This window comes from Hippocampus zosterae, chromosome 6 (assembly GCF_025434085.1).
Source record: "Hippocampus zosterae strain Florida chromosome 6, ASM2543408v3, whole genome shotgun sequence".
Lineage (NCBI taxonomy): Eukaryota > Metazoa > Chordata > Actinopteri > Syngnathiformes > Syngnathidae > Hippocampus > Hippocampus zosterae.
In genome coordinates, this window is record NC_067456.1 from 12,062,140 (window position 1) to 12,086,182 (window position 24,043).

The 24,043-nt window shown below is 42.9% G+C and overlaps 2 protein-coding genes and 1 long non-coding RNA gene across 5 annotated transcripts; 1 reads left to right on the forward strand and 2 right to left on the reverse strand.

Annotated features, from left to right (window-relative positions):
* Positions 1-133: 133 nt before the first annotated feature.
* erap2 (endoplasmic reticulum aminopeptidase 2) lies at positions 134-8,866 on the reverse strand. 2 transcript variants are annotated; one of them, XM_052067855.1, is made up of 21 exons: positions 8,743-8,866; positions 6,845-7,173; positions 6,553-6,739; positions 6,320-6,489; positions 6,113-6,251; positions 5,894-6,028; positions 5,667-5,787; positions 5,438-5,592; positions 4,987-5,100; positions 4,599-4,730; positions 4,171-4,302; positions 3,889-3,957; positions 3,633-3,808; positions 3,475-3,554; positions 2,658-2,841; positions 1,765-1,921; positions 1,507-1,691; positions 1,250-1,411; positions 852-992; positions 673-754; positions 134-504 (listed from the first exon to the last, which is right to left on the reverse strand). In XM_052067855.1, exons 2-21 carry the CDS (start codon positions 7,012-7,014, stop codon positions 355-357), a joined length of 2,841 nt encoding a protein of 946 aa, XP_051923815.1. In that variant the 5' UTR covers positions 7,015-7,173; positions 8,743-8,866; the 3' UTR covers positions 134-354. The 2 variants fall into 2 exon arrangements, with proteins under 2 accessions (XP_051923815.1, XP_051923814.1); XM_052067854.1 differs by lacking the exon at positions 8,743-8,866 and adding an exon at positions 8,559-8,678.
* A 2,460-nt stretch (positions 8,867-11,326) lies between these two features.
* rgmb (repulsive guidance molecule BMP co-receptor b) lies at positions 11,327-23,751 on the reverse strand. Of its 2 annotated transcripts, none has more exons than XM_052067875.1 (4): positions 23,656-23,751; positions 23,194-23,501; positions 15,886-16,421; positions 11,327-13,241 (listed from the first exon to the last, which is right to left on the reverse strand). In XM_052067875.1, the coding sequence occupies exons 2-4, from the start codon at positions 23,309-23,311 to the stop codon at positions 12,501-12,503; spliced, it is 1,395 nt and encodes a 464-aa protein (XP_051923835.1). In that variant the 5' UTR covers positions 23,312-23,501; positions 23,656-23,751; the 3' UTR covers positions 11,327-12,500. The 2 variants fall into 2 exon arrangements, with proteins under 2 accessions (XP_051923835.1, XP_051923836.1); XM_052067876.1 differs by having other exon boundaries at positions 23,669-23,730.
* On the forward strand, positions 21,864-23,084 carry LOC127602053 (uncharacterized). The gene is made up of 2 exons (XR_007962694.1): positions 21,864-22,007; positions 22,912-23,084. It is a non-coding gene; the product is annotated as an uncharacterized LOC127602053 (long non-coding RNA).
* Positions 23,752-24,043: the final 292 nt, after the last annotated feature.

Consider the following 24,043-nt stretch of genomic DNA (forward strand, 5'->3'; position numbering starts at 1 on the left):
TCTTCTTCTGTCCGCTAGAAGGCAATGTTACCGTCACCATTGAGCCGGAACAAATTATATCCCGTTTCATTTACATATGCAAATTGCAAAACTCGAAACGAGACTTTACATTCACAATCAAATCACAAAAAAGCACAGTTAAGCGTTTTGTTGTATTTTGATAAAATCATGTTGAGCTACATGAATTTGTAATACTAATATCTTCTGTATTAAGCCAATTATACAGTGACATGTACGCACCCACATAAACACCCTCATATATAAGTCAGTACAAATGTTTCGTTATGAAAAACACATTTTTCATTCTCAAATGAAGAGTGTAATTTAAAACAAAAGTGATAAGTCCTTCTTCTGTCACGAGTATTTTTTCTCACTCAGACAGTTTTTTAAAGTCTCCAAGTTCCTCTGCATCCAGCGAACATTTTTCTGCAAGTTGTCCAGTGCAAATTGAGGACTTCTGACCTGGGATGCATGTTCTCTGATAGACTCAAAGAACAACTTTACCTGGATGGTTAAAAATGAAAATAAGAAATCAACACAACTATCTAACATAAACTAGTGATCAACATTAATTTGGAAATACAGCACACTACTACAGCCATTGCAGGTAGAATGACAATGTTGGACATACCGTATGATACTATTTACAACATGTGGTCAAGATGTATATACCTCATTGTATTCCTCCAAGTATGAAAACTGCCCTGTGGTACCTATGAGGATTTCTTGAATAGTAGATGAACCCAATTGAAATCTGAAGAAGAGAAGTTACAGAGCAGCTAATTAGACCATTTCTCAACCATGACTCCAAATTTAAAAAAACAATCATTTTTATCCTGATCGACACAGACTTTTGAACCAGCGTGCTCCAGTTTTTCTTGACAAAGTTCCATGCCATGTGATGTCCCTGAGGGTTTTGTGCCACCCAATAGATGAGCGTGGACAAGTCCTGGGGTCGTATAACCTCACCTTCCAGACCCAGATCCAACAGGCTACAATAGCAAACATCCGATTAGTTGTTCTGTATCATAGAGCAGGCAAATAAAGATAATTATTTGCCACATGGTGGCAGCAAAAACCATGTGAAAATATGTTATCAGGTATTTGGTACACAGCCTGATACAAGGGTGTGTAAGCTTCAACGTACATGCAGTTCTATCCCATTGCGAACTGCAATTCACAATAACAATAATGGTGGTTTCTGATGGTGTTATTCAGTAATTTCAAGAAAGTCATTCGGGGAATGTACCTGTATAATTTAGTTGTGTTTCTGCTGTTAGTAAGAGCAAATAAAATTTTGTCTTTCTGTGCTGCTGAGCTTGAGGTCCTGTACATGTGGAAGAGTGAGGCCCATCCATGATGATCTTGGGCACCAACTGCATACACAGTTTGGGCCACATCAGTGGGAAGTCTACAGTTAACACAATTGCGACACAGGTTTGTTAGGGCATCATCAAGTATCAACAGAAATTTAGAAATATAAGTGAGGCTGATAGATGGACCGACTTAAGAGCTCCATTTGACTGAAGCCAGTCTTTGAAACGCAAGTTTGCCTCATCCAGGGAGGAAGGGTCATTCAGATGGCATGCCAAGGAGAGAACCTTTGACCTCAGTCGTCGAGTCGACACAGAGCCCTCATCACTCCATGTCTGCTGGTCAATGACATCACGAAAAAACTGCAGAATGTACATCTGCGCCAAAGGAAGCAAACCTAAGTGAAGCTTCATATTTCAGCAAAGTCTTGATAGATTTTTATCTTCTTACCCTAAAATTTTGCACCAGGTCAACATCTCTCCGTTTCTCAATCATATGGTAAAGGGCTTCCAGGTAGCCCAATGCTTGGAGCAGGGGTGCAGTATGCGTTTCCAGATGCAGATAACCAATCAAATCCAATGCTTTGTTGAGCGGAAGATAACCTGCCCTTTAAGTGCACACAAGGACATTTGAAGGGTCACATGTTATTATTCAAAGTGGATGATTCCACCATGTGGTTCGATTCAATTTAGGCAAGTAGGGATGAGAATTTCATTGAATTTCCTTGATGGAATCCGGGGGGATCAATAAATGACCAATTTTTTCAATTGATGTTATAAGGCAGAACATCCTAAGGAATGTGTTTTATTGTATTTTTCAGTCAAGTATAATCTTAATAATAATTTAAGAAACACACATTACATGTTGCTTCAATAGGGGATTAATCAACACACTCAACAGAATCCTCACTCATCAAGAAAACAACTGCCGAAGGTAGTCCTTCCGTTCCTACCAGTGGGGATGCAACCCAGATTTGTACGAGTCGGAATACATCGCAGACTAATTCATCTCCACTAACAGTGATAAAGTAAAAAATAAAGGAAATACTTCAAAGGAAAACACTTGTGGGCCATAAATATAAAACAATCACATAAAAAAACTGTCAGTATGGCGATAACTGAGCATGCCTTCTTGTGTCACATGACGTTTTCAGCTGCAAAAACTCATTCATTGTGCAGCATTAGCCACATCCAAATGTCCTATGACAGTATGTAAAACCAAGTAATCCTTTATTATATTAGCCCCTGACAGAAATTGCAATTCAGGTACTTTGGGTGCTACTAGTGACACAAAAACACACTTTCAGTACAGTATGTAGGCTACAATTTTATATTCAGTCTTACGTGACCAGTTGAAATGCATTGTGTATCAAATGCGTCCTGTCTTTGTAGCTCAGGGCGGTGTGGTTTTCCCTCAGAAGCTTTGTTATCTCCTCCCATCCACCATCCTCATAATGAACCACATAATAGCCAGTCATGTCCACATTGACCTTTACCCAGTTGACCACCTCTCCTATGTGGACACTGTCTGGAAGACACACAGGCAACACATACAAACAGGGAAGGATTTATGGCAAAGAGTAATTTGAAACAAAAATGTTTATTCACATGATTTTGAAAGCGCATTCATTCATAAACAACGTCAAAGTACTCTGCTAAGTCTCAAGGGAGACATGAAATAGGCTAACACTGTATTGAAGGGTTTGGGCCAACGCTATGAAGTATTGCTTTGGCGCCATCTTGTAGCATGTTGGCAAGAAATTATGATGGAGTAAGTTTGGAAGTTACATTTAGACAAAATTTGTGCTCTGCCTCTATTTTGTGGCATTCATGATAGGGCTCTGTCACATAAGACAACACATGTTCGACAGGCCGACTATATGCAGCTCAACACAGTTTCATGGAGTGTGTGTTTCATCTAGCCAAGAGGGCTTTTCGTTCCACTGAGAGGAAATGGCAATGAGACAAATACGTTTCATTTATTAGAATGTACCCCAAAATGGACTCTTGTTATGGGCATCTGACAGCCTGAGGTGTTCTGTAAACCAATGAAGGCTTTTTCAAACCTTTGGTGGCTTTTTTCACTTTGTTGTGGAAACAAAAGCAAAATAACTGAAGCATTATTGGTAGTATGAGAATCAATTGAACTTTTCCTGCTAACCTGTGTGAGTTGTCATGAGGTGTCTATGGATAATGCTGGAAGTATCCGTCTTGTATGTGAGAGGAATATGCCATAAGTAACTGGAGAAACAGAGTGATGTTTAAATCATGTAACCAGGAAGTGAATGCTGAAGAGAACGACTTTGACCGCGTGCTCACCCTTGTTGCAATGTGGACCAGAGGGGGTCAGAGGGCAGCTCTGTCCTCAGGAACCTGACCTGTCTGAGCATCAGACGTGGCCCCGCTCTGTTGACGATGACCAGAGGAACACCTTTCTGCATGGTCCAAGTGTTCATTATGGCTGTCAAATCCAAGTGTTGGCTGTCCAAAATGTACTGAATGAAAAAAATAGCAGCGTTATACAATTTAACATTTTCCAGATGGAGGTTGGCAGTTTCAACAGGAGTTTACTTACTGAATTTTTATGGGCCTGTTCTCTGCTGTAACAATGCTGCCCTGAGATGAAATCCTCCTCTGAGCAAATCTGAAAAATCAGAGATTGAATGAATCAAATGCAATCTATCGATAGATTGCTCTAGCTAGCTAGCCATCCATCCATCCATCCATCCATCCATCCATCCATCCATCCATCCATCCATCCATCAATCCATCCATCATAATGAGGTCTGTAATCAAGTACAATTATGACATTTCTAGGGTATAGGGCGAGTGATACTCATTTTAATTGTGTTCATACATTGGCAAGACTGTCCCACAGATCTTGGTTTTGTGCGTTTTGGTAGCTAAATTTGCGCAGGTATCGAATGAGCCCACTCCGGAACGCATCTTCTGACATAAAATGTCGCAGCATGTGCAGGATGCATGCCCCCTACAGGTACAGAAAGGAAAACAAAGGTGTTTTTCGGAGTCTGATGGGACTAACCGAAAGCCGCAACAACAACTCTGCGACATCGAAAATAGACAGATATTTTTACACAAGCTGTTTATGATGCTTTGCTTCAGATGTAATCACAGTTGCTTAGGGATCCTGTCGCTAAATTGTAAGAGCAACAAAGTCAACGAATAGAGCATAGATAACAATGTAAACTCAAAAGTATTTCAAAGGTTTTACCATTTATATATATTTATAAACAGCACTACACTCATGAAAGGCAGAAATCATACTTTGTCATATGAGACGGTGTCAAACATCTCATGGATTTGAGTGGGATTCTCGGCTGGACTGGATATTGGCCGGGAAGAATTCAATGAATCATGAGCAACCGCTGCAAAGTATGTGCGCAACTGATGTTCCTCCTGTCAGGATGTTGACATAAGATAAGATAAGATAAGATATCCTTTATTTGTCCCACAATGGGGAAATTTACAGCCTCCAGCAGCAAGAATGTATGTAGAAAGAAGAAGAGAAAAAAAAAACAACAACAACAAACATCTTTCAATTAAATAAATAAATAAATTCAATTAAATATGAACACAAAAAAACATTGTGACATTATCTTATTTTCTTCAGCCTCACAGTGGACTTCACAAGATCATTACATTAAGCACGTACCACTTTTAGTTCAGGGTAGGTAGCCTCAACTGAAATGTATTCCATATATCTGGCAAACCCTTCATTCAGCCAAGTATCATTCCACCAATTCATCGTTACCAAGTTCCCAAACCACTGAAAGAGAAATAAATACATACATAAATAATAACAATAATAATAATAACATTAATAACCCCACAAGACTGTACACACCAAGAAATGAGCATGGCACAGTTTCATGCTTTTGCATAATACTGACAGTTTCTAGAAATGCTTTCCATTTTCAGCGCATTCATTGTAATATGGAAATAAATTCCTGTTGACCAAGCAGTGGCCAGCAGTTTTCTCCACCATCCACATGCCTACTGATTTGTACAAACGCATATCAAAAAACTGAAACACTGGAAGAAATCCATTCCATCCTGAGCCAAACCACACTGCATGGTGGAAAAGAGACAAAATACACCCGTACCTGATGGGCAAGCTCATGCCCAATCACCATGGTAACCCACAGTTTATCAGATACAGATGATAAGTGGGGGTCGAAGAGCAGGCTGTTCTCTCTGTAAGTGGTCAGGCCCCAGTTTTCCATTGCACCCATCTCAAAGTCTGGGATGGCGATCAGATCTGAAAGAGGATGGCTGAAAAGTGATGCAATGTTGATTTGGCTTTGTGGTTGAAAACTGAATAAAAGGTTTTACCATATTTGGGTAGGGGATAATGGATGTTGAAATAGTCCTCAAAGAAGTCAAGCATTTTGACAGCAGCTTCGAGGGGATAGTGGGTCTGAGACCCTTTCCACGGATCAGCATAGACGGACACCTTTCACCATGTTACAGTACATGGGGACAATTAAAGCCTCAGTGATTTCGATTTTCCTCAATAAACGTGGAGAAGAGTTTTTTTTTTTTGTCTCAGAGCCCCCTACCTGCACTCCAGATGATGTTGTCGCAGTAACAGATTTAAAATCACAAATGACAAAAGCTACCAGGTACGTGCTCATCTTTACACTTGCGGCATACTGGTCCTCCAGCAAGCCATCGTCCACTTCAACTGATTTTACCTGAAACAAGCGGACCCCCCTGTCATTTGCCATTGCGTCTGATGCACAAGACCAGATCAGGAATCAAACGGCTACGCTACTTACGATCGGCATGTTGGACAAAGAAATGTACTCAGAGCTCCGTCTGATCCGCACCGAGAAGTTGGCTTTGAAGCTTGGCTCGTCAAAACAAGGGAATGCCATGCGTGCGCTTGTAGGTTCAAAGTGAGTGGAGGCTAAGGTTCTAAAAACAGCCACGAACTCGATTATTATACAGGTCGCAACTCCCTTTACAGCAAATTTCCTTTTCACCTGATCTCTCCTGAACCGGTTTTGTAGGTACTTTTATAGAAACCCCGGAAGCCCTCTGCCAATTCTGCCTCAAACTCAATATATAGGAAGTACTTCTCGCCACTGCTGAGCACCCTGGGAGAAAAGATGCCAATCTGCTCATGGGCAAGGTTATGAAGACAAGGTAGAACCTAGAACATGAGATGAAGTCAGTCAGTCAGATCAGTATTTATGTGCTTTAACGACTTCGGTACCTGGTCAGAAAGATGAGCATGGTTCTTGTCCAGAATGGTTGCCTTGGAGATCTGCAGGCCCTTACTGTGTAACACAACCCAATTTGTATTGTTCTGGACGTCAATTTGGATCGTGACTGAGCCGGTGAAACGGAGACTAGTGAGGTTGGGGTGTACCAAGATGTGGTAATGAAGAGGAATAATATACCTAAGAAGAAAAACGAATTCTTGGACTCAATCCCAACAGTTTTATGTGTGTTTTTTTTTTTTTGTAATTACTTGACTTTTCCAGTAAAGACAGCAGGGAGATTACCTTGGCAGACGAAAACGGCTCCAAGGGAAGGACAGATTGTCTCTCTCTAAAGGAGTTTGTTCTCCAGAAGGATGAGGAGGGCTTGATGCCTGCTGTGAAATTTGGGTGGGCTGCATTCCAACCACATATGAATTGAGAAGAAACAGCACTAACAGCATCACCAAGGCCATTTTGGATGAAATGTCCTTGATTGAACAAAAAGCCAAATCCGTGCACCAGGCCAACAATGGCTGATGAAAGCAAGCTGTCAAATCCTTCTTTTTGTTCGCCTATGTCCTCCGCCAAAATGCAGAGGCAGGTTTTCTTTTCCTTCGCTTTGCTTCTTAAACCTAAAAAACAATTAAGATGATCCGTAAGCGGTCTCTTGCTTTCAGGTTTAACGAGCATGATAAAGTTGAAGCAGCAGACATTGTCTTCATTATGCTTTAAGTTGTATTCCTGGCTATTGAAACCCGGTAAAAACCACTGTAACCTATATGCCATCCATCCATCCATTTTCTTATCCTCGCAAGGGTCGCGGGGTGTGCTGAAGCCTATCCCAGCCGTCTTCGGGCAGGAGGCGCAGGACACCCTGAACCGGTTGCCAGCCAATGGCAGGGCACAGAGAGACGAACAACCATCCGCGCTCACACCTCGGGACAATTTGGAGTGTTCAATCAGCCTGCCATGCATGTTTTTGGAAGGAGGTAGGAGGAAACCGGAGTACCCGGAAAAAAACCATGTGCTTGCATGTTTTTTTCCCTCCCAGGTACCGGTACTTTCTCCTACATGCCACAAACAAGCATTTTAGGTCCGTTGATGATTTTAACGTGAGTGTAAATGGTGGTTTATCTATGTGGACCCTGCTATTGGCTGGCGACCAGTCCAAGGTGTACGCCACCTCTCAACCAAAGCCAGCTGCAAGGATAGGCTCCAGCTCACTGGTAAAATTAATGAGGACAAGGCTGTAGAAAACCAATGGCTAAATGGGCCCAAAAAACAAGAATAGCAGAAGAACAATGTAACAGTGAATAAAATTAATATCCTGTGACAGTTCCAGTTAGCATTTAAGCTAAATGTGTCAGATGTTAAAACGTGTCAAAAAGATTGGGCAAAATTGCTCAACCACTAATGATCTTTCAATTTGACTTGATTATTGCCACAGTGTTTTCACTCTGCAAAAGCTACTGTCAAGCTTGGTGAAGAACCTGAAAAAAATGCAAAAAAAATAACAAGAGCAAGCACAACAACTGCGATAGTAATAATGATTCCGACATCATCATCATCATCATGACAGCAGCAAGTATCTGATGTCGGCTGAATCGAGAGTGACTCTAAATATACTCAGATTTATGACACATCAGCCGTTACAGGTAGAGCACAATTGGCACACATACTGTAGCTTGTAAAGGTCAGGAGTCCAAGGAAATTGTGATCGAGTAGCATATAACACCAAACACAAAGTAGAGAAAGAAACATCGTCCAAAAATAATAATAACGTAAAAGTAATCCATCCGAGACTGATGTAACCGACACAACGACAAGCCACATGCTTGTCAGTGTGGACAAAAGCAGATCAGGCCACAGCTAAAAGTATGAGGTGACAACAGCTGCAGGGGCACAGAGGCAGGTCAAAACTGAAGTAGCATGACAGCCCCCTTTTTAAATGCTCCCAGCAGTCTGTGGGGGTTTTTAAGAATAGCTGTGAAGGGGAAAAAATCAAAGAAAGCTTTACCTTGATCGTTGTAAGCTTCATCACTGCAGTCTTGTGCCCGGAAACTGGTAACTTTCACTTTCTCTTTTCAACAACCCTCCCACTGTACGGAGTCCACCCGCCACTAGGAGGCATGCCGGTGCAGGAAAAGAGAATCGTTCCGTTGTGGCGCTGTTTGCAAGCGTTCAGAAAGTCCGTTTCTTACCTCAGATATGACGGTCTTAGGGCAAATTTGCCCCCGTCAATCCTTACGTGTGGCTCGAGGAGGGTCCATTGTTCGTGTCATGTCACAACACGAGTCAATAGACCCAGAATGCACTGCTCCCGAGAAATGGCATTCAACCGATGCACATGTGCACAACCAACCGCAAGGCGTGCACTCAAGTACGACCACCCTTACAGTGACAATGATGCGCAAATTGGCCGCACGCAAGTGAACAGAGAGACTTTGCCAAGTGGATGCAGACATGGCGGACCGACAAAAAGCGCTATTTTACCTTAGTTTCATCATCTTATGGACAGGTGAGAATTTCTACTTTCCTACGTTGTTATTAAACGCATAAGAATGTGCAGGGAGGTGGGGGGAGTCAGCAAACTAAAGACCTTATTTTGTGAGGAGAAATGTTGATGTTGAGGAAAAATGTTCATGTTATTGTGGTGTTAGAGGTGCAACGAGTAATAAATCGATGAGTAACTGATTAGCATAGCATGTTAATTTATAATCGTTTTGCTAATCGATTAATCGTTAAACCTTAACCAGTTTACTTCTTAAACATAATTTGTGTGTGTGTGCGTGTGTGTGTGGTTGAAAATAAGAGATTTGCACCCATATACCCATAAATTTTTTTGCGTATTTGGTGTTACGGAACAGGCTTTTATTTTAGCTATAGCATATTAAAGAATAATAACGATAGTTTTTATTACATTTTTGAAATCAAATGTAATTGTCTTTACAACTTCTCACACCTTATTTGATTGTTTTGTGACTTGCTTTCCAACCGGCCCATTTTGGTCCAGTAAGTGTCGATAACGAAACGCAAGTAAATTACAAACATCCAAAACCAAATGAAAAAAAAATAATATTTAGGAATTATTTGCAGTATATTATTTGATTCTTATTAACCTGCGCTTTATCAAGTGAATTTGTAATGCAGGCTTATATGCAGCCGATGGGGAGAAACACAAAACATAAAAACACCTTCATCCTTCTCTGTTATTAGAAGTTAAATGTGACACGCTGGCATCACTGGCGCCTCCTGTTCACCTTTCGGGGGAAAGACTCGGCTGGACGCTTTTGTTTTGCATGGTGAAGAACTTCAGGAGAGGGCACCTGGAGGTCACCTGGAGGTCACCGTCAGAAGGTTACAGGTCAAGCGGGCCTGTCCACTTTGCTACAAATAGCAAGCATCTTAACCACGGCGCCGTGGCAGGAATCACAGTGGCCACCAAAGCGTGGACGTCATACAGCTGTTCTGTGAGTCGACATCGCAGGCAGGGCAAGAGACACCACAGCACCTTCACAGGTTGCACAGTTTAGAGTCACTTATCTCCACCATCCGAAATATTTTACATGACAGTAACTCCTTTGTAACCTCTCCAGATGCCCAAGACGACATCTGCAATGAAAATGATGAAACTAAAGGTACAAGCTAATTATTGTGGTTGCTCTTGTTCATCTACCTGATCTCTACCTCTCCCTTGTCTGATATGATTTCAAAATCTCATAGACAAATTGATTTTTTATCTTACTTATAGTTTTCTATTTTTTTAACCATACATTGTTTCTTTTAGCTTACATTATTTTGATTATCACAATTCCAAAAGATCGGGTTCTTTTTTAATATATGGTGCGGTGTCATCCTCAGATGTTGCAATGTGGACAAACATCATAATCGTCTTCATCATGAGGCTGCTTCTTTTGAAGATTCTTGTCCTTAACTCTGTGGTGACAGTGGACGCTGTTATAAAGTGGTAAGAGACTTGTGCAACACACAAATAAGTAAATGAGTCAAATCACCTGTATGTACCTTTTCATGGTACAAAGTCTTATACCCTTTGACACATGACTTGATCAATTTCCATCCTGAAGAACGTTCACACATTTAAGTATGGTATTTAAGTATTAAAAAAAGTTTGTATCTGGCCTTGTCGTTTTCTGAATCTTTTTTTTTCCATTCCTTATGTCAACCTGCTGGTGAAGCTTGTGTCTCAAACGGCATCCATTTAATAATACTGCAGCCTTAGCGTATACTGTGGTAGATGATTGCCAGATGTATACTGATAATCAGTTGATATGTGGTATCAATCATTAAAAAAACATTCTTTCTTTGAGACTTAAACAATATTTTTCACTTTCAGATGAGTTGAAAGTGCCCACTGGCAATCCAAGAGGGAGACTTTTTCCTCGCTGAAATCTGCACGAGGCATTGAAGACTCCCGCCATCCTTGAGAATGTTCTCCATGAAAGGATTTTGGAATCGAATAATTTGGAATGAAGTAAAATGCTTCCCTTTTGACCCATTTACCCGGCGGCAATTTATTGTTTTGACAAGTTTGCATCGCAGGTGCAGACAACGTTGTCAGTTGAGGTTGCGTCAAAGCCAAACCTCACATCTTATCAAGAGCCTGCTTAACCTCAGACAGACGGTGGTGCATTCTAAGAGTGTCATCCCAGTGTTCCTTCCCATCTCATAGCTTGGAAAGTTGTTTTAAAAGTTGCTTTTAATGAGTAGGTGACACTGGGACGGTTTAGACTTCATTGTTTGTTGAAATAAAACACTGAAGACAAATTTCTTTCCTCCACGTTTTAAGTGCCTTGAATAACACACTTGACATAGCAACAGAGAAGCACTGGGTGACAGAACAATCACAACTTACAAATTTTAAATTATTCACAGAGGCGAGAGGATGGATCTATACAATGCAGGAATCGACAGTTCTTAAATAAGTTAAGTATGCCAGCCTCGCTTCACAAAAGCTATGATTGGCCATCAGCTGATGGCCAAACAAAACAGAATAATTACAGAGAATGTCATAAGACCTATTGGCTCATTGTCCAGAGTTGACATATTTCTATCAGGTATTTAAAAAAAGGAAACAAAAATTTGCAACAAGTGCTGCAATATCCAAAAACGGACACTGTGGTGAAACGTTTATTTGCTGGGATTTGTCCAATGTTCAGTACTTGACGTGGGATCCCGGCAAGAGACAAACTTGTTAATTTAAAGTAGCGCATTGAACAGCAGGAGAGGGGAAGGTGCTGGTTTGATGCTGAGTTGCGTCCTTTGTACATTAAGAAACGTCTGTTTGTCTTTGGCTCAAATCAACTCAACAAAGACTACAGTGAGTAAGAAAAACAAACCCATAGACTGTACTTGCAGCCTATTGGCAAAGAGGCTGGAATGCTCTAAAAAGACTCAGAGAATAATGAGAAACACATCCAGGCAAGTCGGCAATTGGATCGAAAAAACACTGACACACACAAAACGTTGACATCAGGACTGAAGAAGAAGAAGAGCATGTCCATACAAATGTTTTTAGTACATCCAAAAGATAACAACTCACATAATACTTAAAACATTAGACCAAGTAAAATCAGCTAGTTTTGAGATTGATGTACAATATTTTCATTAAAAAAATTCCCGACTTAGGCGTGGGTAAGAAACACTGACGTGGATTTCAATGAGCAAAAAAGACATCAAAATAAAGTGCTTCTATGAAAAAAAAAACTACACTATTACACGGCGTGAGAAACATTATTTACATGTTGGGTAATGTATCACTTATCACCTACAGAGCAACATTTAAGTCATTGTCATGAGCTTCTGATCCAAAGATGAAGAACGCATGAAAGTGAGACCACTATTTCACCTCCGCTAAAGTAAAACCTTCCTGTTGAGTGATGAACCAGTATTAGCGCTCAGGAAAATTAGTGCACTTCATATACATGCAGGACTATCACTTCTACACAAAGCTGAGTGTACAAAGCAGGAGCAGAGTGAGAAGTTGCAAAGGTTGGGGGTGCAAGGTGGAAGGGGCAGAACCTTTCGGGTAGATCCTCCATCTGTCTCTGTGCGGGTGAAGACTCTCCATGTCTTTCTGGGCACTGTATGCTGCCACTGTGAAGTTAGCGTCCCCAGTGGTTAAGAGATCAAACACACAGGAGTGGAAGTAAATATCCTGCACCTCCAGCTGCTCCCGGCAGCGTTCCTTCGCACCCTCCGCGGTGAACACCTGCCTGTCACTGGGGGAGTATAACTGTATCTGCGAGGAGTACCTGGGCCTGTGCAGATGCTGGAGCCGAAGGCCGACAGAAGGCGGCGTAAGGGGGAGGTGGCCGCTCTGGTCGATGCGCTCGACTCTGGGGCAGCCGTTCAGACACAGCTGCAGGTCCTGGGTGGCATCGTAAGCCTGAGCCAGCTCTTCGGGGATTCGCACCGCCAGGGTCAGATAGCGACCGAGCTGTCGGACGATAACCGTGACGCCGATGTAGCCCGCGTGCAACTCGACGTGGTGGCCCGGACTGCGCTCTGAGATCCAAAGGGCCCTCACTTTGCCGGCGGCGCCGTCGGACCCCACTGAAACATGGATGGGGTCTCCGCTGCTCACGGTGCCGTCGTCAAAGGCGGCTGGTAGGTTGTCCGTCACGGCCTGGTAGACCCTTTGGTCGGTGCAGCCCTCAAAGGGCTTGAAGATAACCGTGATCTACAAGGACGCAGAGAAACCAGCATTAACTGACTGAACGACAGTGAATACATTTATACATATTCCACAGATGTAATATTTATCAGTATGCTGTGTTTAGACGAGTGGGAGTACAAATTTAGGACTACACATACCTCTTTAAATGTATGAAAGCACTTTTGAAAATAGAATGGGGTGGCATGTGATGTTGGCAAGTCTGTGTTTTAGTGTTAAGTAGTGAGCTGTGTGTGTGTGTGTGTCACACTCACACCTAGGGACAATTTTGAGTGTTCAAACAGCCTGCCATGCATGTTTTGATTGGAAATGTGGGAGAAAATCCGAGTACCCGTAGAAAAGCCACACACGGGGAGGACATGCAAACCCCACATGGGAAGACCGGAACTGGAAACGAACCTGGTACCTCTGCACTGTGAGGTCGATGCACTAACCACTCGACCACCAGCCCGGCATGCATACACACACACACACACACATATATACAGTATATATATCTATATCGATATAGATATCGATATAGATATAGATATAGATATACTGTATATATAGTACTGTATATTGTACTAGTTTATTTCAATCAGAGGTTTGACAAAAGTTCTCTGAGCAACACACACACACACACACACACACACGCACGCACACAGCGCAACATTTAAAAAATGTCTAGATGAGTTTTTAACAAGTTGCAATTTGACACAGCTATGCAAACATGCTAGCGCATGCACGCACGCACACACACACACACACACACACACACACACACACACACACACACACACACACACACACACACGCACACACACACACGCGCAGGACAGTGGAAGCAGTGGCGTGTGTACAAGGGTGTGGTGTGAGCACCGCACTGAGCTTTCGTCCAGCATCATAGTTCCGGTGAATGGCGGCTTTGTTCACATGACAGCCATGAGAAATGGGCCCAGTCAGGCCATTAAGCCTGGAGGGCCGTTAGTGTGTGTGCGTGTGTACACGTGTGTGTATGTTTCTAATAATTGTGACTAATAACATGCCCCACCTCTGACACAAGGTCAGACCTTCATCTCCGCAGTGCAGCAACCATACTATTTGCTTTGTGTGTGAGCGTGCGCGTGTGTTATGGGGGGGGGGGGGGGGGGGGGATCGTTGCAAGGTTGCACAGTGTGTGTGTCTGCCAGGCTGTGCAAGTCTATTTGCTTGTGTAGGTGCGTATGTGTTTGACTGATGAAAGTTGCGCGTGAAATGAAGAGGGCAGAACGATACAAGAAACATCAATGAATCTTTTTAAAATGTCCCCTGTTTTTGTGCGTCTGTGTTATCAAACCGTGATAAAGGCTTACAACTTACAAGTACACTTTGAGTGCAAGGAGATGAGGCGCAGCAGTAAACAGCGGGTCCTTTCACACACATCATTCCGTGTTATTAAAGGTCAGGCTCTGCGGAGCCATTAACCACGTTAGGTTTCACAAGAGTGCTTCAGTCACAAGAGACAGTCACAAGACTGAGCTGTTGGCTGCACACCTGCGAGGCTGACTGGCCGAGACCCAGAGAGAGATACTTACTTCAAGTAGAACAGATTGATAGGTTGAGACAAAGTAACATTTTTTCACCTATATGTACCATTTTCAATGTCATCAGTCAAAAAAAAATAAATAAATAAAAAAGAGGGGGTACCAAAATAACACAAACATATCATTTTTTGACACCTTGAAGCATTGGTGACGTCGGGAAGGAGTGGAGTTTGACACACGACAGGCCGCTGAATGGTTAGCAGAGAATAATATCATCATACTGAAGGTTTATGGAATTCACACAAGGGTAACATTGTTTCACTGTGTAATGATGCCACACCACAGAGGAACTGTTATGGGCAATCATCATCCAGTCAGGGTCAAATTGGACCATCACAGTTTTTTTGTTTTGTTTTTTGGGTTTTTTTTTTGTTGTTTTTTTTAATCAGCGGGCAATAGGTAGGATTTTAATTTTTATTATTGTCATCAATTATTATATATACTGTTGTTGCTTCTGTTAAAATAAAACCTGAAAATAAAATTCAAATTTTGATGATGGCTGGCTGGAGTGGATAGAGACTGTTTGTGCATTCGATGTGAATAACTAAACATGAAAACCAATCAAAGTTAGCAAAAGGAAATGTAAGTTATCCATCCATCCATGATCTGAATCGTTTAGCCGCACAAGGGTTGCGGGGCATGCTGGAGCCTACAGTATGTCAACTGTCTTCCGGCAGTACTCGGGGTACACTCTGAAATGGTTGCCAGCCAATCCCAAGTCAATGTCGGTTCGTCATAGTAAATCTTATCACAATTGTTGACTTGTGAATTATCGTCTATTATAAAGTTCTGTGGTCATTCTTACATTTTTCCTATTTTCCTTTATGGACCACAACGTTTTGTGAGATTTGCAGAATTTTTTCTACATTTTTCAATGGCAACCTTTCAGGAATTTTGGTGAAACTGTTTCAATGTTTTTCAACAGTAGAGGGTGCATTGTACTACTAACGCAAGCCAGATCACCTTTAACAAACAGATCAACTGAACGGTACAGCTGGCTTGAAACAACCAACGGCTTTTGTGGCTTACTGTTGGTTATCATCTTTTAAAATCAGTAAATGATCAACAAACAGCTTGTCTCTTACCTTATTGGTGGCTGTGGCAGAGGAACCCGTAACCACTGGAACATTGGTGACCTGGACCGACAGATAGTCATTATCGATGAGAGGCCACGCCCCCTCCACCTTGCAAGTCTGGAAGCTGTCCTTGAATGTCCTCAAATGGGGGTCCCCGAAAAGCCCGCAGAAAAGGAATCCCTGCCTCGTGTGGGTGTGGCCGTGAGTGTGCGCGTGCGCATGGGCGTGTGTGTGCGCATGCTGAGTGCGGCTGTAGTAGTTGCAAGGCTCATGGTGGACCTCGGGGTGCGCGGAGGAAACGGGGCCGTCTCGGGAGCAGTTCCTCTGGCTCATTAAATCCGAGATGCCCAAAACGGCTGAGTGGAAGACCAGGTTGCCCCTGCAGGACTTTGCTGTCTTCTGTGTGCAGGCTGAGTAAGCTCGCAAAGCTTTGCAGAATTCGACGTGAAAGTCATCCACAGCCGGCGTGAGGTGAGAGGTCAGGGAGACAAAGTCAATGGTGCACTTCTGGATGCGACACTGCGGGGTGATCACCTGGCACTGCCCTACAAAGGGGAGAGAAAAACACAATCAGTAACAAGGGTCGGCTGAAAACCTCCTGAAAGATGAACATGTGTCAGAGAATGCTGGGCAGGTTGATTGTAGGCAGAAATGCAAAGTTGATGTCCCCACTGAACGCACGTAAAACGACTGCTTGTGGCCGGCTTTGATCTTAAACTCACAAACTGACTGGCTGGTTTTAATCTGATAAAAGATTCAAACCAGGTCAGAACGTTTTGATCAATCAAGCGAAGTAGCACTGGAAGGGTAATAAAGCCAAAGTGTCATAAACCAAAGAGCACAGAGCAGCAGAAATAAAAAGAGAAAGAATTGTGAAGAAGACTGTAAAAGATAAGGCCACGTTTATCGGGAACCATAAAAAGCTACTACAAATCTCACCACACTGTGTGTGAAATCGACAGAGACATGTTGGCTTTCCAGGCGAACTTGAGAATTTTCTGATGACTGTTTACTCAACACATTTGAAAAGTGTGCAGAATCTGCACAATTCACCCCTTTGTCAAAATAAGATTCTGGATGGATAAGCAAAGTCAACCACAGTTGACATTTCAATTGATTGAAGTCTTGCAGTTATTTGGCGGGGGGAAAAAAAAGGGACAGCAGAGACATGTGAACGAGAGATCATGTACTACAATCTCGCAGCAGGTTCAGAAGAAGGAAGAAAACTCCTTTGACTTTATGGAAGGGAATTATTTGATACAGTCGACTCCAATAATGGTTTGGGGCAAATAAGTTGAGACCTAGCCTAAAACCGCACAGATTGTGGCCTCAGAAATGGCCGCCATTTGGAGTAAATATGAATCTAACATGTTGCTACACTTAATATAATAGTCTTAGTCAAGTTACAAAACGTATTGCGTTACTTTTTGACAAAACAAAAATGGGGCCAAATACACAGCTGCAGAATGTTTATCTTCGGGAAAGACAAGAGAAAGACAATTGTCGCTAGGCAGCAGAAATGGAAAAAGTAACATGACACGCGAGTCATTGATCACCACACCAAATTCAGACACGGTCTGGTCCATGCATGGTTTTCACACGAAACTCAACGAAAAGTTAGAGAATAGAGTGTTCCCTCGTGTATCGCCGGAGTTCTATTTCTATTTACAACCACTTCATTAGGATGTTAAAAGTTCAAATGTTTTAGTGCCATTGAGTTTTATCCCAATTTTAGTGACTATATTTTTCTTGCCAAACGGAAAGTTCAGCCACGCGGGTGGCTGTTAGTGACAGAGCGGGTCTGTGTGTGGCTTGAGTGGCGGCGTGCGGTGTTAGAAGGGCGAAAGCGGGCGGGGGTGGGATCGTACGGGGGTGAGAGCCGTAATTGTATATTTTTTATTTCACATTCTTAATTTAGATAGATAGATAGATAGATAGATAGATAGATAGATAGATAGATAGATAGATAGATAGATAGATAGATAGATAGATAGATAGATAGATAGATAGATAGATAGATAGATAGATAGATAGATAGATAGATAGATAGATAGATAGATAGATAGATAGATAGATAGATAGATAGATAGATAGATAGATAGATAGATAGATAGATAGATAGATAGATAGATAGATAGAAGCAATGCATGCAATTTTGTCTGTGTCCCACTTGAAAGTAAATCTGGATGGTTGTTTTCCCACATTGCTTCATTTTGGAACGCGACAAGAGTAAATCGGACGTTTTCGAAACGGTGGAGCGAGGGAAGGCAACTGGAGAGCAGATCTAATGCATCCGTCAAAGCATGCCTCGATTAGATTAGGCCAGAGAGGAGAAGGGCTCTGCAGTGAATGAGCAGCTGCAAACGCACATTCAGAAACAAGAGAAAGAATGCCGCTTGTGCATTCATTTTAACCTCATAAGGTGGTATGATCTCCTCAGCCGGTCAGGAAAAAAAAATAATCAAAATGATTCAGCTGAAATCAACAAATTCTTCAGACGTCACACCACCAGTTAACAATATTAGATCTGGCTGACACAAAAACAGGCACACAAGCTTGCCTTTGTACACGTTAGGTTTGCAGGGGGGGCATGAAGGAGTCTGTACCACCATTTGGGGGCAGTAGTGCTACGAGTTTACAAAACAGTATGATGGGATGAATATCTACCTCACACATTCGGTGGCCGTCCGACACTGTGAGTACTGAGGACACGTCCCTGACTGAATTAACCTGACTTCTGTTCCCATGTGCAGGCAGCACAAAAATACAGCTCATTATCCTATCAATGAGGATTTATTCCCTTTCAGGAGGAATCATAATCCGGAGCGGTACTAACACAAACAAAAGCCCCCCACCCCCCACCCCCCTTGCACCACCAGACGCGAGCAGAGTGATGGAGCGATCCAATAGGAACAGAGATCAAAGCTGAACAAAGAAATGCTTTTGCAAAAACGGAATCTTGCAATGACGAGTAAAACAACTGGGCACACTTGGAATGGCCTACTGCCCAAAGACAGCTGGGATAGGCTCCGTTTACCCCACATGAGCAAAAGCGAATTAGAAAATGGATGGATAGATGGATAAATGGATGGAAGTTGAATATAACTGTAACTTTTACACTTTGGAATCTAAACGGGGGCTGCAGGTGCCCTGCCAATTTTTGAAACATAAAAACACCACAAATTCCACAGCAAATGAGAGTAATCTATCAATTATGATGCTATCAAGTCAAGAATAGGAATACGACAGGTTGAACAAAGGATGACGGTCGAATATTTTGTGCTCTGTCTAATTGGCATGATACTTTTCATTCCAAGAAGATGAGCTCCGTTTATGAGAAAAGTGTTTTATGCGCTCTGTCTATTTCATCCCTGTTGTTGCACAACAGGGAGCCAATGGTGCCCAAATTGAAGATGGCAAAGTTTCATTGTTACAATGCAGATGTAAAACACACACACACACACACACTAACACAGCGAAGGTGAAATAATATATAGGACTAAATTCCCTTTACAGATGAACATGAGGGCTATTTAGCAAACAGTGAGCCTGATGCGCTTCATAATCAAAAGTGAGTCGAAAAAAATAAAACAGCATTACACAACCGCAGTATTTGCCTTTCTTATTTCTTCCATTGCTTCTTCTGCTTCTATTATCTTAAAGGTTCAACACTGTTTTGCTGTATAGCCGCTACTCTGCCGGTCAAAGTGCTCAAGCCTCAATAATTCGCCGCCATCAGCAATATTTCAGCCGGCAAACAAGCTCCTGCATTCCCCACATGGCTTCTCTACAAACACAATGGGTTCAAAAGATGCACAATGTGAATCTCCTCGGCTCGGCTTGGAAGTTTTCTTTTGTCTCCTGATTTGGAAGCCTCCGACCACATTCATCTCCAGAGATTTGACGGGGATTATCTCACAACCCAAGTGCTTATTGATCACCTTGTTGTGCACTCGCTCTCTCACCCTGAGCTCGGATCACGCAAACAGCCCTCCGAGCACAGGCTGCAACACTTTACGGGAACTCACAACAACACGCACCCTCCTTGACTCGAAAATCAGGAGTGCGAACACAAGATTCCGACATTCCTGTCTTCCAGTGGCGTGCGGTGAGGTTCATGGTTGGTGAGGCACCGACTCCTTTAGTGTCAGATTTACAAATGTATCAACCAAAAACAGTAGCTTATTCAATTGGCTACTGGCTATTTCATATCAAAACTTTGACCCCATGGGTAAAAATACAATATTCTATTGTATTTTTCTTAGACTAATCCATTTGTTATAAGATTTTGACAGGCTCTGCAGTCAAAATGTTGTGACATCTCATTAAATTTTGTACAGTCGACAAAACCGAGGAAAGCTAGCTCACAAAATGATCAAACCTAGCTTTCATCTGAACGCTGATGTTGACCATAATCTTGTCGAACATTTGTTTTCTCTCATCTCTGACCGACTGATTTCTTCCACTGTTGTTTCGGCCAAGTGTGCTGCATTTCTGCTCAAATCCGCTCATACAGTGTGTTAAAGTCCCGTCTCATGCGTTCAACAACTCCGATGGTGTCGTGGGTTCGCGCACAACAATATCCAATGTGCATGACTTTGTTTTGCAGCACTCTAAAAAGTGCATCAGTTTCACTGAAAATGCCCTCATATGCCATCATTAAAAAGCATGTCAATGCTTCTGACAGCCATCGATCATATCCAGTGACCATCATTTGAGTATCATTGTCCCAGCGATCGGGATCATAGGTTTGCGCTACTAGTTTTTTAACACAGATGTTTTCTCCAACACTTCCAAGACATACGCAGCTACAGCAGGGGCTCGCCTATCATCACTTACATCATCAAATCCTAAAAATGCTTCCATCACTACAGTCCACTTCACTTTTGGCAACATAGCGCAAAATAACAGATTTGTGCTTTGTTTGTGATATCCGTAGTCTCGTCCAACTCCATGGAAACAAATGGGGCAGCATTGATCTCCCTTTTTAGATCATTTATTATCACATCACCGAAAGCTTCAATTATATCGTTCTGTATTCTATTGGACAAGCCAGAAAGCACACTGGATGAGTCCAAATGTCTAGCTAACCTCTAATCTTTCTCATCAAAAGCATGTGATAGTTCTACATAATCGCCACGATTAGAAGAGCTTGCCCTCTCGTCGTGACCACGAAATGCCAACTCCCGTTTAGCGAAAAAGCAGGTTGCATGAATGAGGTCTTTCACAATCTCTCGGTTTTCCCTTACCTTGGCATTGCGGATGCTAACGTTGAACCTCCGCTGTTCGTTCAATGCCAAATCGATCCTTGCGCTGTTCATATCACAATATCCAGACAAGTTGAGAACAAAAGGCAGGGAAAACGGTAAAGACGGGTTTTCGAAGGACAGCCACATCACTGTTCTTTTCGGCTTTACCACTCCGTTTGAAAAGTTGTCCGGGCTGTCCCGTAGTTTGAAGCAAACCTTTTCGCTCCGGCGTTGGTCTACCTGTGTTAATCACGTCCACTTTTGACTGAAAGTCCAGTTTTGAGAAGTTTTTAAGCTTCGATATATAATCCTTTTCTTCCATTTTGGCTGTCCGACGTAGCAAATTTAAAAAAGGATCGCACTTGACTCCCCTGGCGCCTCTGCACAGAAGAAGAGCGCAACGTACCTGTTTGCTCACGTACGCCCTCTTAATTGCGGCAGAGAACGATCTGCCGCAACCTATGCCTTTTCACTGCGGTTTTATTTCCCATCAGCATATCTAAATATGTCACAAAAAACATTAAACTTTAATGGTTTAAAAACATTAGCCAGACTTAGGAAAAGCAAATCAAATAAATGTATCTGCAAATGTTATATTGCTGATGTGCAGATGTACGGCAAGCAGGACGTGCCAGTTGCATGTATCAACCCAGTTTGTGATGATTGCGCAATGCAATGCGCGTTCAGAAGTGCGGCACTGCCTCACCTGCCTCCCCTGACCGCACGTCCCTGCTGTCTTCCTGTCTAAACAAACGCACGGCACTGACGTCCGCGAAGACTAAAACAGCAATGAGAAGTACATCTCAGCAACGATCACGGATTGTACAAGTTAATACAAATCAATCCTCTGTTTGCCAAATGAATGATACACATTCTTTCCAGGTGAGGCCGAGGGGTGCCGAGAAGGTTCTTTTTTTTCTTTTTTCTAATGGCAAGCGGGTCTCTGTTTTTTCCCACCAGGCTGTGTGTAGGCGTGCTTTTGTCCCGCTGCCATGGCTGTGTTAAACTAATTACTGAAGGTGTGACTGCTCTACAGACAGCCAACCCCCTGCACACGCACTATAATACACACACACACACACACACACACACACACACACACACACAGGCACACTTTTGAACAAGAGGCTACATAAAGAGAAAGTCTGCTTTTAGTCCCATATGAACATGCATTTGTTCTCCAGGATAAAACAACCAAGCTATGCGGGACTGGGAAGTGAATCATGTCCTTAGACGGCATTGAGATCAAGTTGTCTGCATGTTTTATTTCATTTTTTAAAACACCCTAGTCACGTTTAGCTTCAGGTGAACACGCACGCATCCTTTATACTCTTGTCCTTATTCAGACAAAAACGTGTTTCTCCTGCAGCTGATTTTAGAAGACAGTTTATGCTTGGAACATGCCTTTGACGGCCTATCCTAACATTGTTGAGCGGGATCATTAAAATGAGGCTAACACGAATGGCATTTCACTTTTACGATGACGATATCCCTACCAGAGATGTCGATTATGTTTTGCACTACTGGTGTCTCCATATCGAGGTGCATATACAGGATTTGTTAGGATTTATATCAGCTGTAAAACTGTTTCAACTTTGATTTAGGAGATGCGCCTAATAGAGATTAATATAGACAGAATATATTCGTATTTATAAAACATAGAAAATTTTAGATTGCTATTCATTGAGCTGCTCCTAAAACTATACATAAAACAAGGCTTTACTTTGATGATGAGACCCATAACTGCTGAGACAATTATTGAGAACAACTCTATTCACACGTGCAGAAGGAATGCTGCCAGTCTCCCCGACTCTAGTAGCCATGAAGGGGCAGACAGGAGGAGAATGACGGCCCCAGAGAGAGAAGCATGCAGAAACTCGATCTGGGCCGGGACTGCTGCACTCGCACTATAAGCGGAGCCAATGTCAAACAGGCGTGGGCCCACAACAAAGGAGAATTTTTAAAAAGTGTGAAAAGCAACAACCCCGGGTTTCGTCATTGTTTACGTGCGGTATGTTTATTGCACGCTGTGAGCAGAGACTGATAGAAGTGGCTGCGATGTGCTTACCTATGCGGGCAGCGGAGGTCAGAGCGATAATCAGTAGCAGCAGTGGCCGGAAGCGGCGCACCGTAGACGGGGAGGCGAGGCGCTCAGCCCCGCTGCAACAGCATCCGGCTCTCCCCATCCCCGTCCATGCAGGGCCAGGAAGGGGGAGAGGACAGCGCTCAAAAAGGCGAGGAGGAGTGCTGCTCAGGCCTCGGGACTACTACTTCTTCCTCTTCTTCTTCTTCCCCGCTCTTCTCTCCTTGCTGTCCTCCGCGGGTGAGCAAGAGCATTAAAAGCCTTCCACTCCACGAATGCAGGGCCGAGGTGCACTAGGAGAGCCTAGGAAGAGGACAAAGTATGTCTGTCAACGATCGTGCTCACGCTTTGACATGTCCTCGCATCCACACACGTGCGTTTGCAGCGCACGACCGGGCCACCACTCGAACTGCTTGCTTTTCGCGATCGTTCGCGAGTTGGTGTAACTCAAAACACGCACAATCTCTTCTCTGCTTTTCCCTGCGTGATCTCGCCTCCCCCTGCACTCCTCCCCTTTCACTTTCTCCTCCTCCAACAAATCAATAGAGCTTCAAATGGGCCCTGCTCGCGGGAATCACGCCCACAGTCATTGAGAGAGAGAGAGAGAGAGAGAGAGAGAGAGAGAGAGAGAGAGAGAGAGAGAGAGAGAGAGAGAGAGAGCGAGAGTCAAACAGACAGACAGGGTGACCTTTACAAACATGTATCAGATCATTATAAGATAAGATAAGATAAGATATCCTTTATTTGTCCCACACTGGGGAAATTTACAGCCTCCAGCAGCAAGAATGTAGGTAGAAAGAAGAAAGAAGAAAAAAAACAACAAACACCGTTCAAT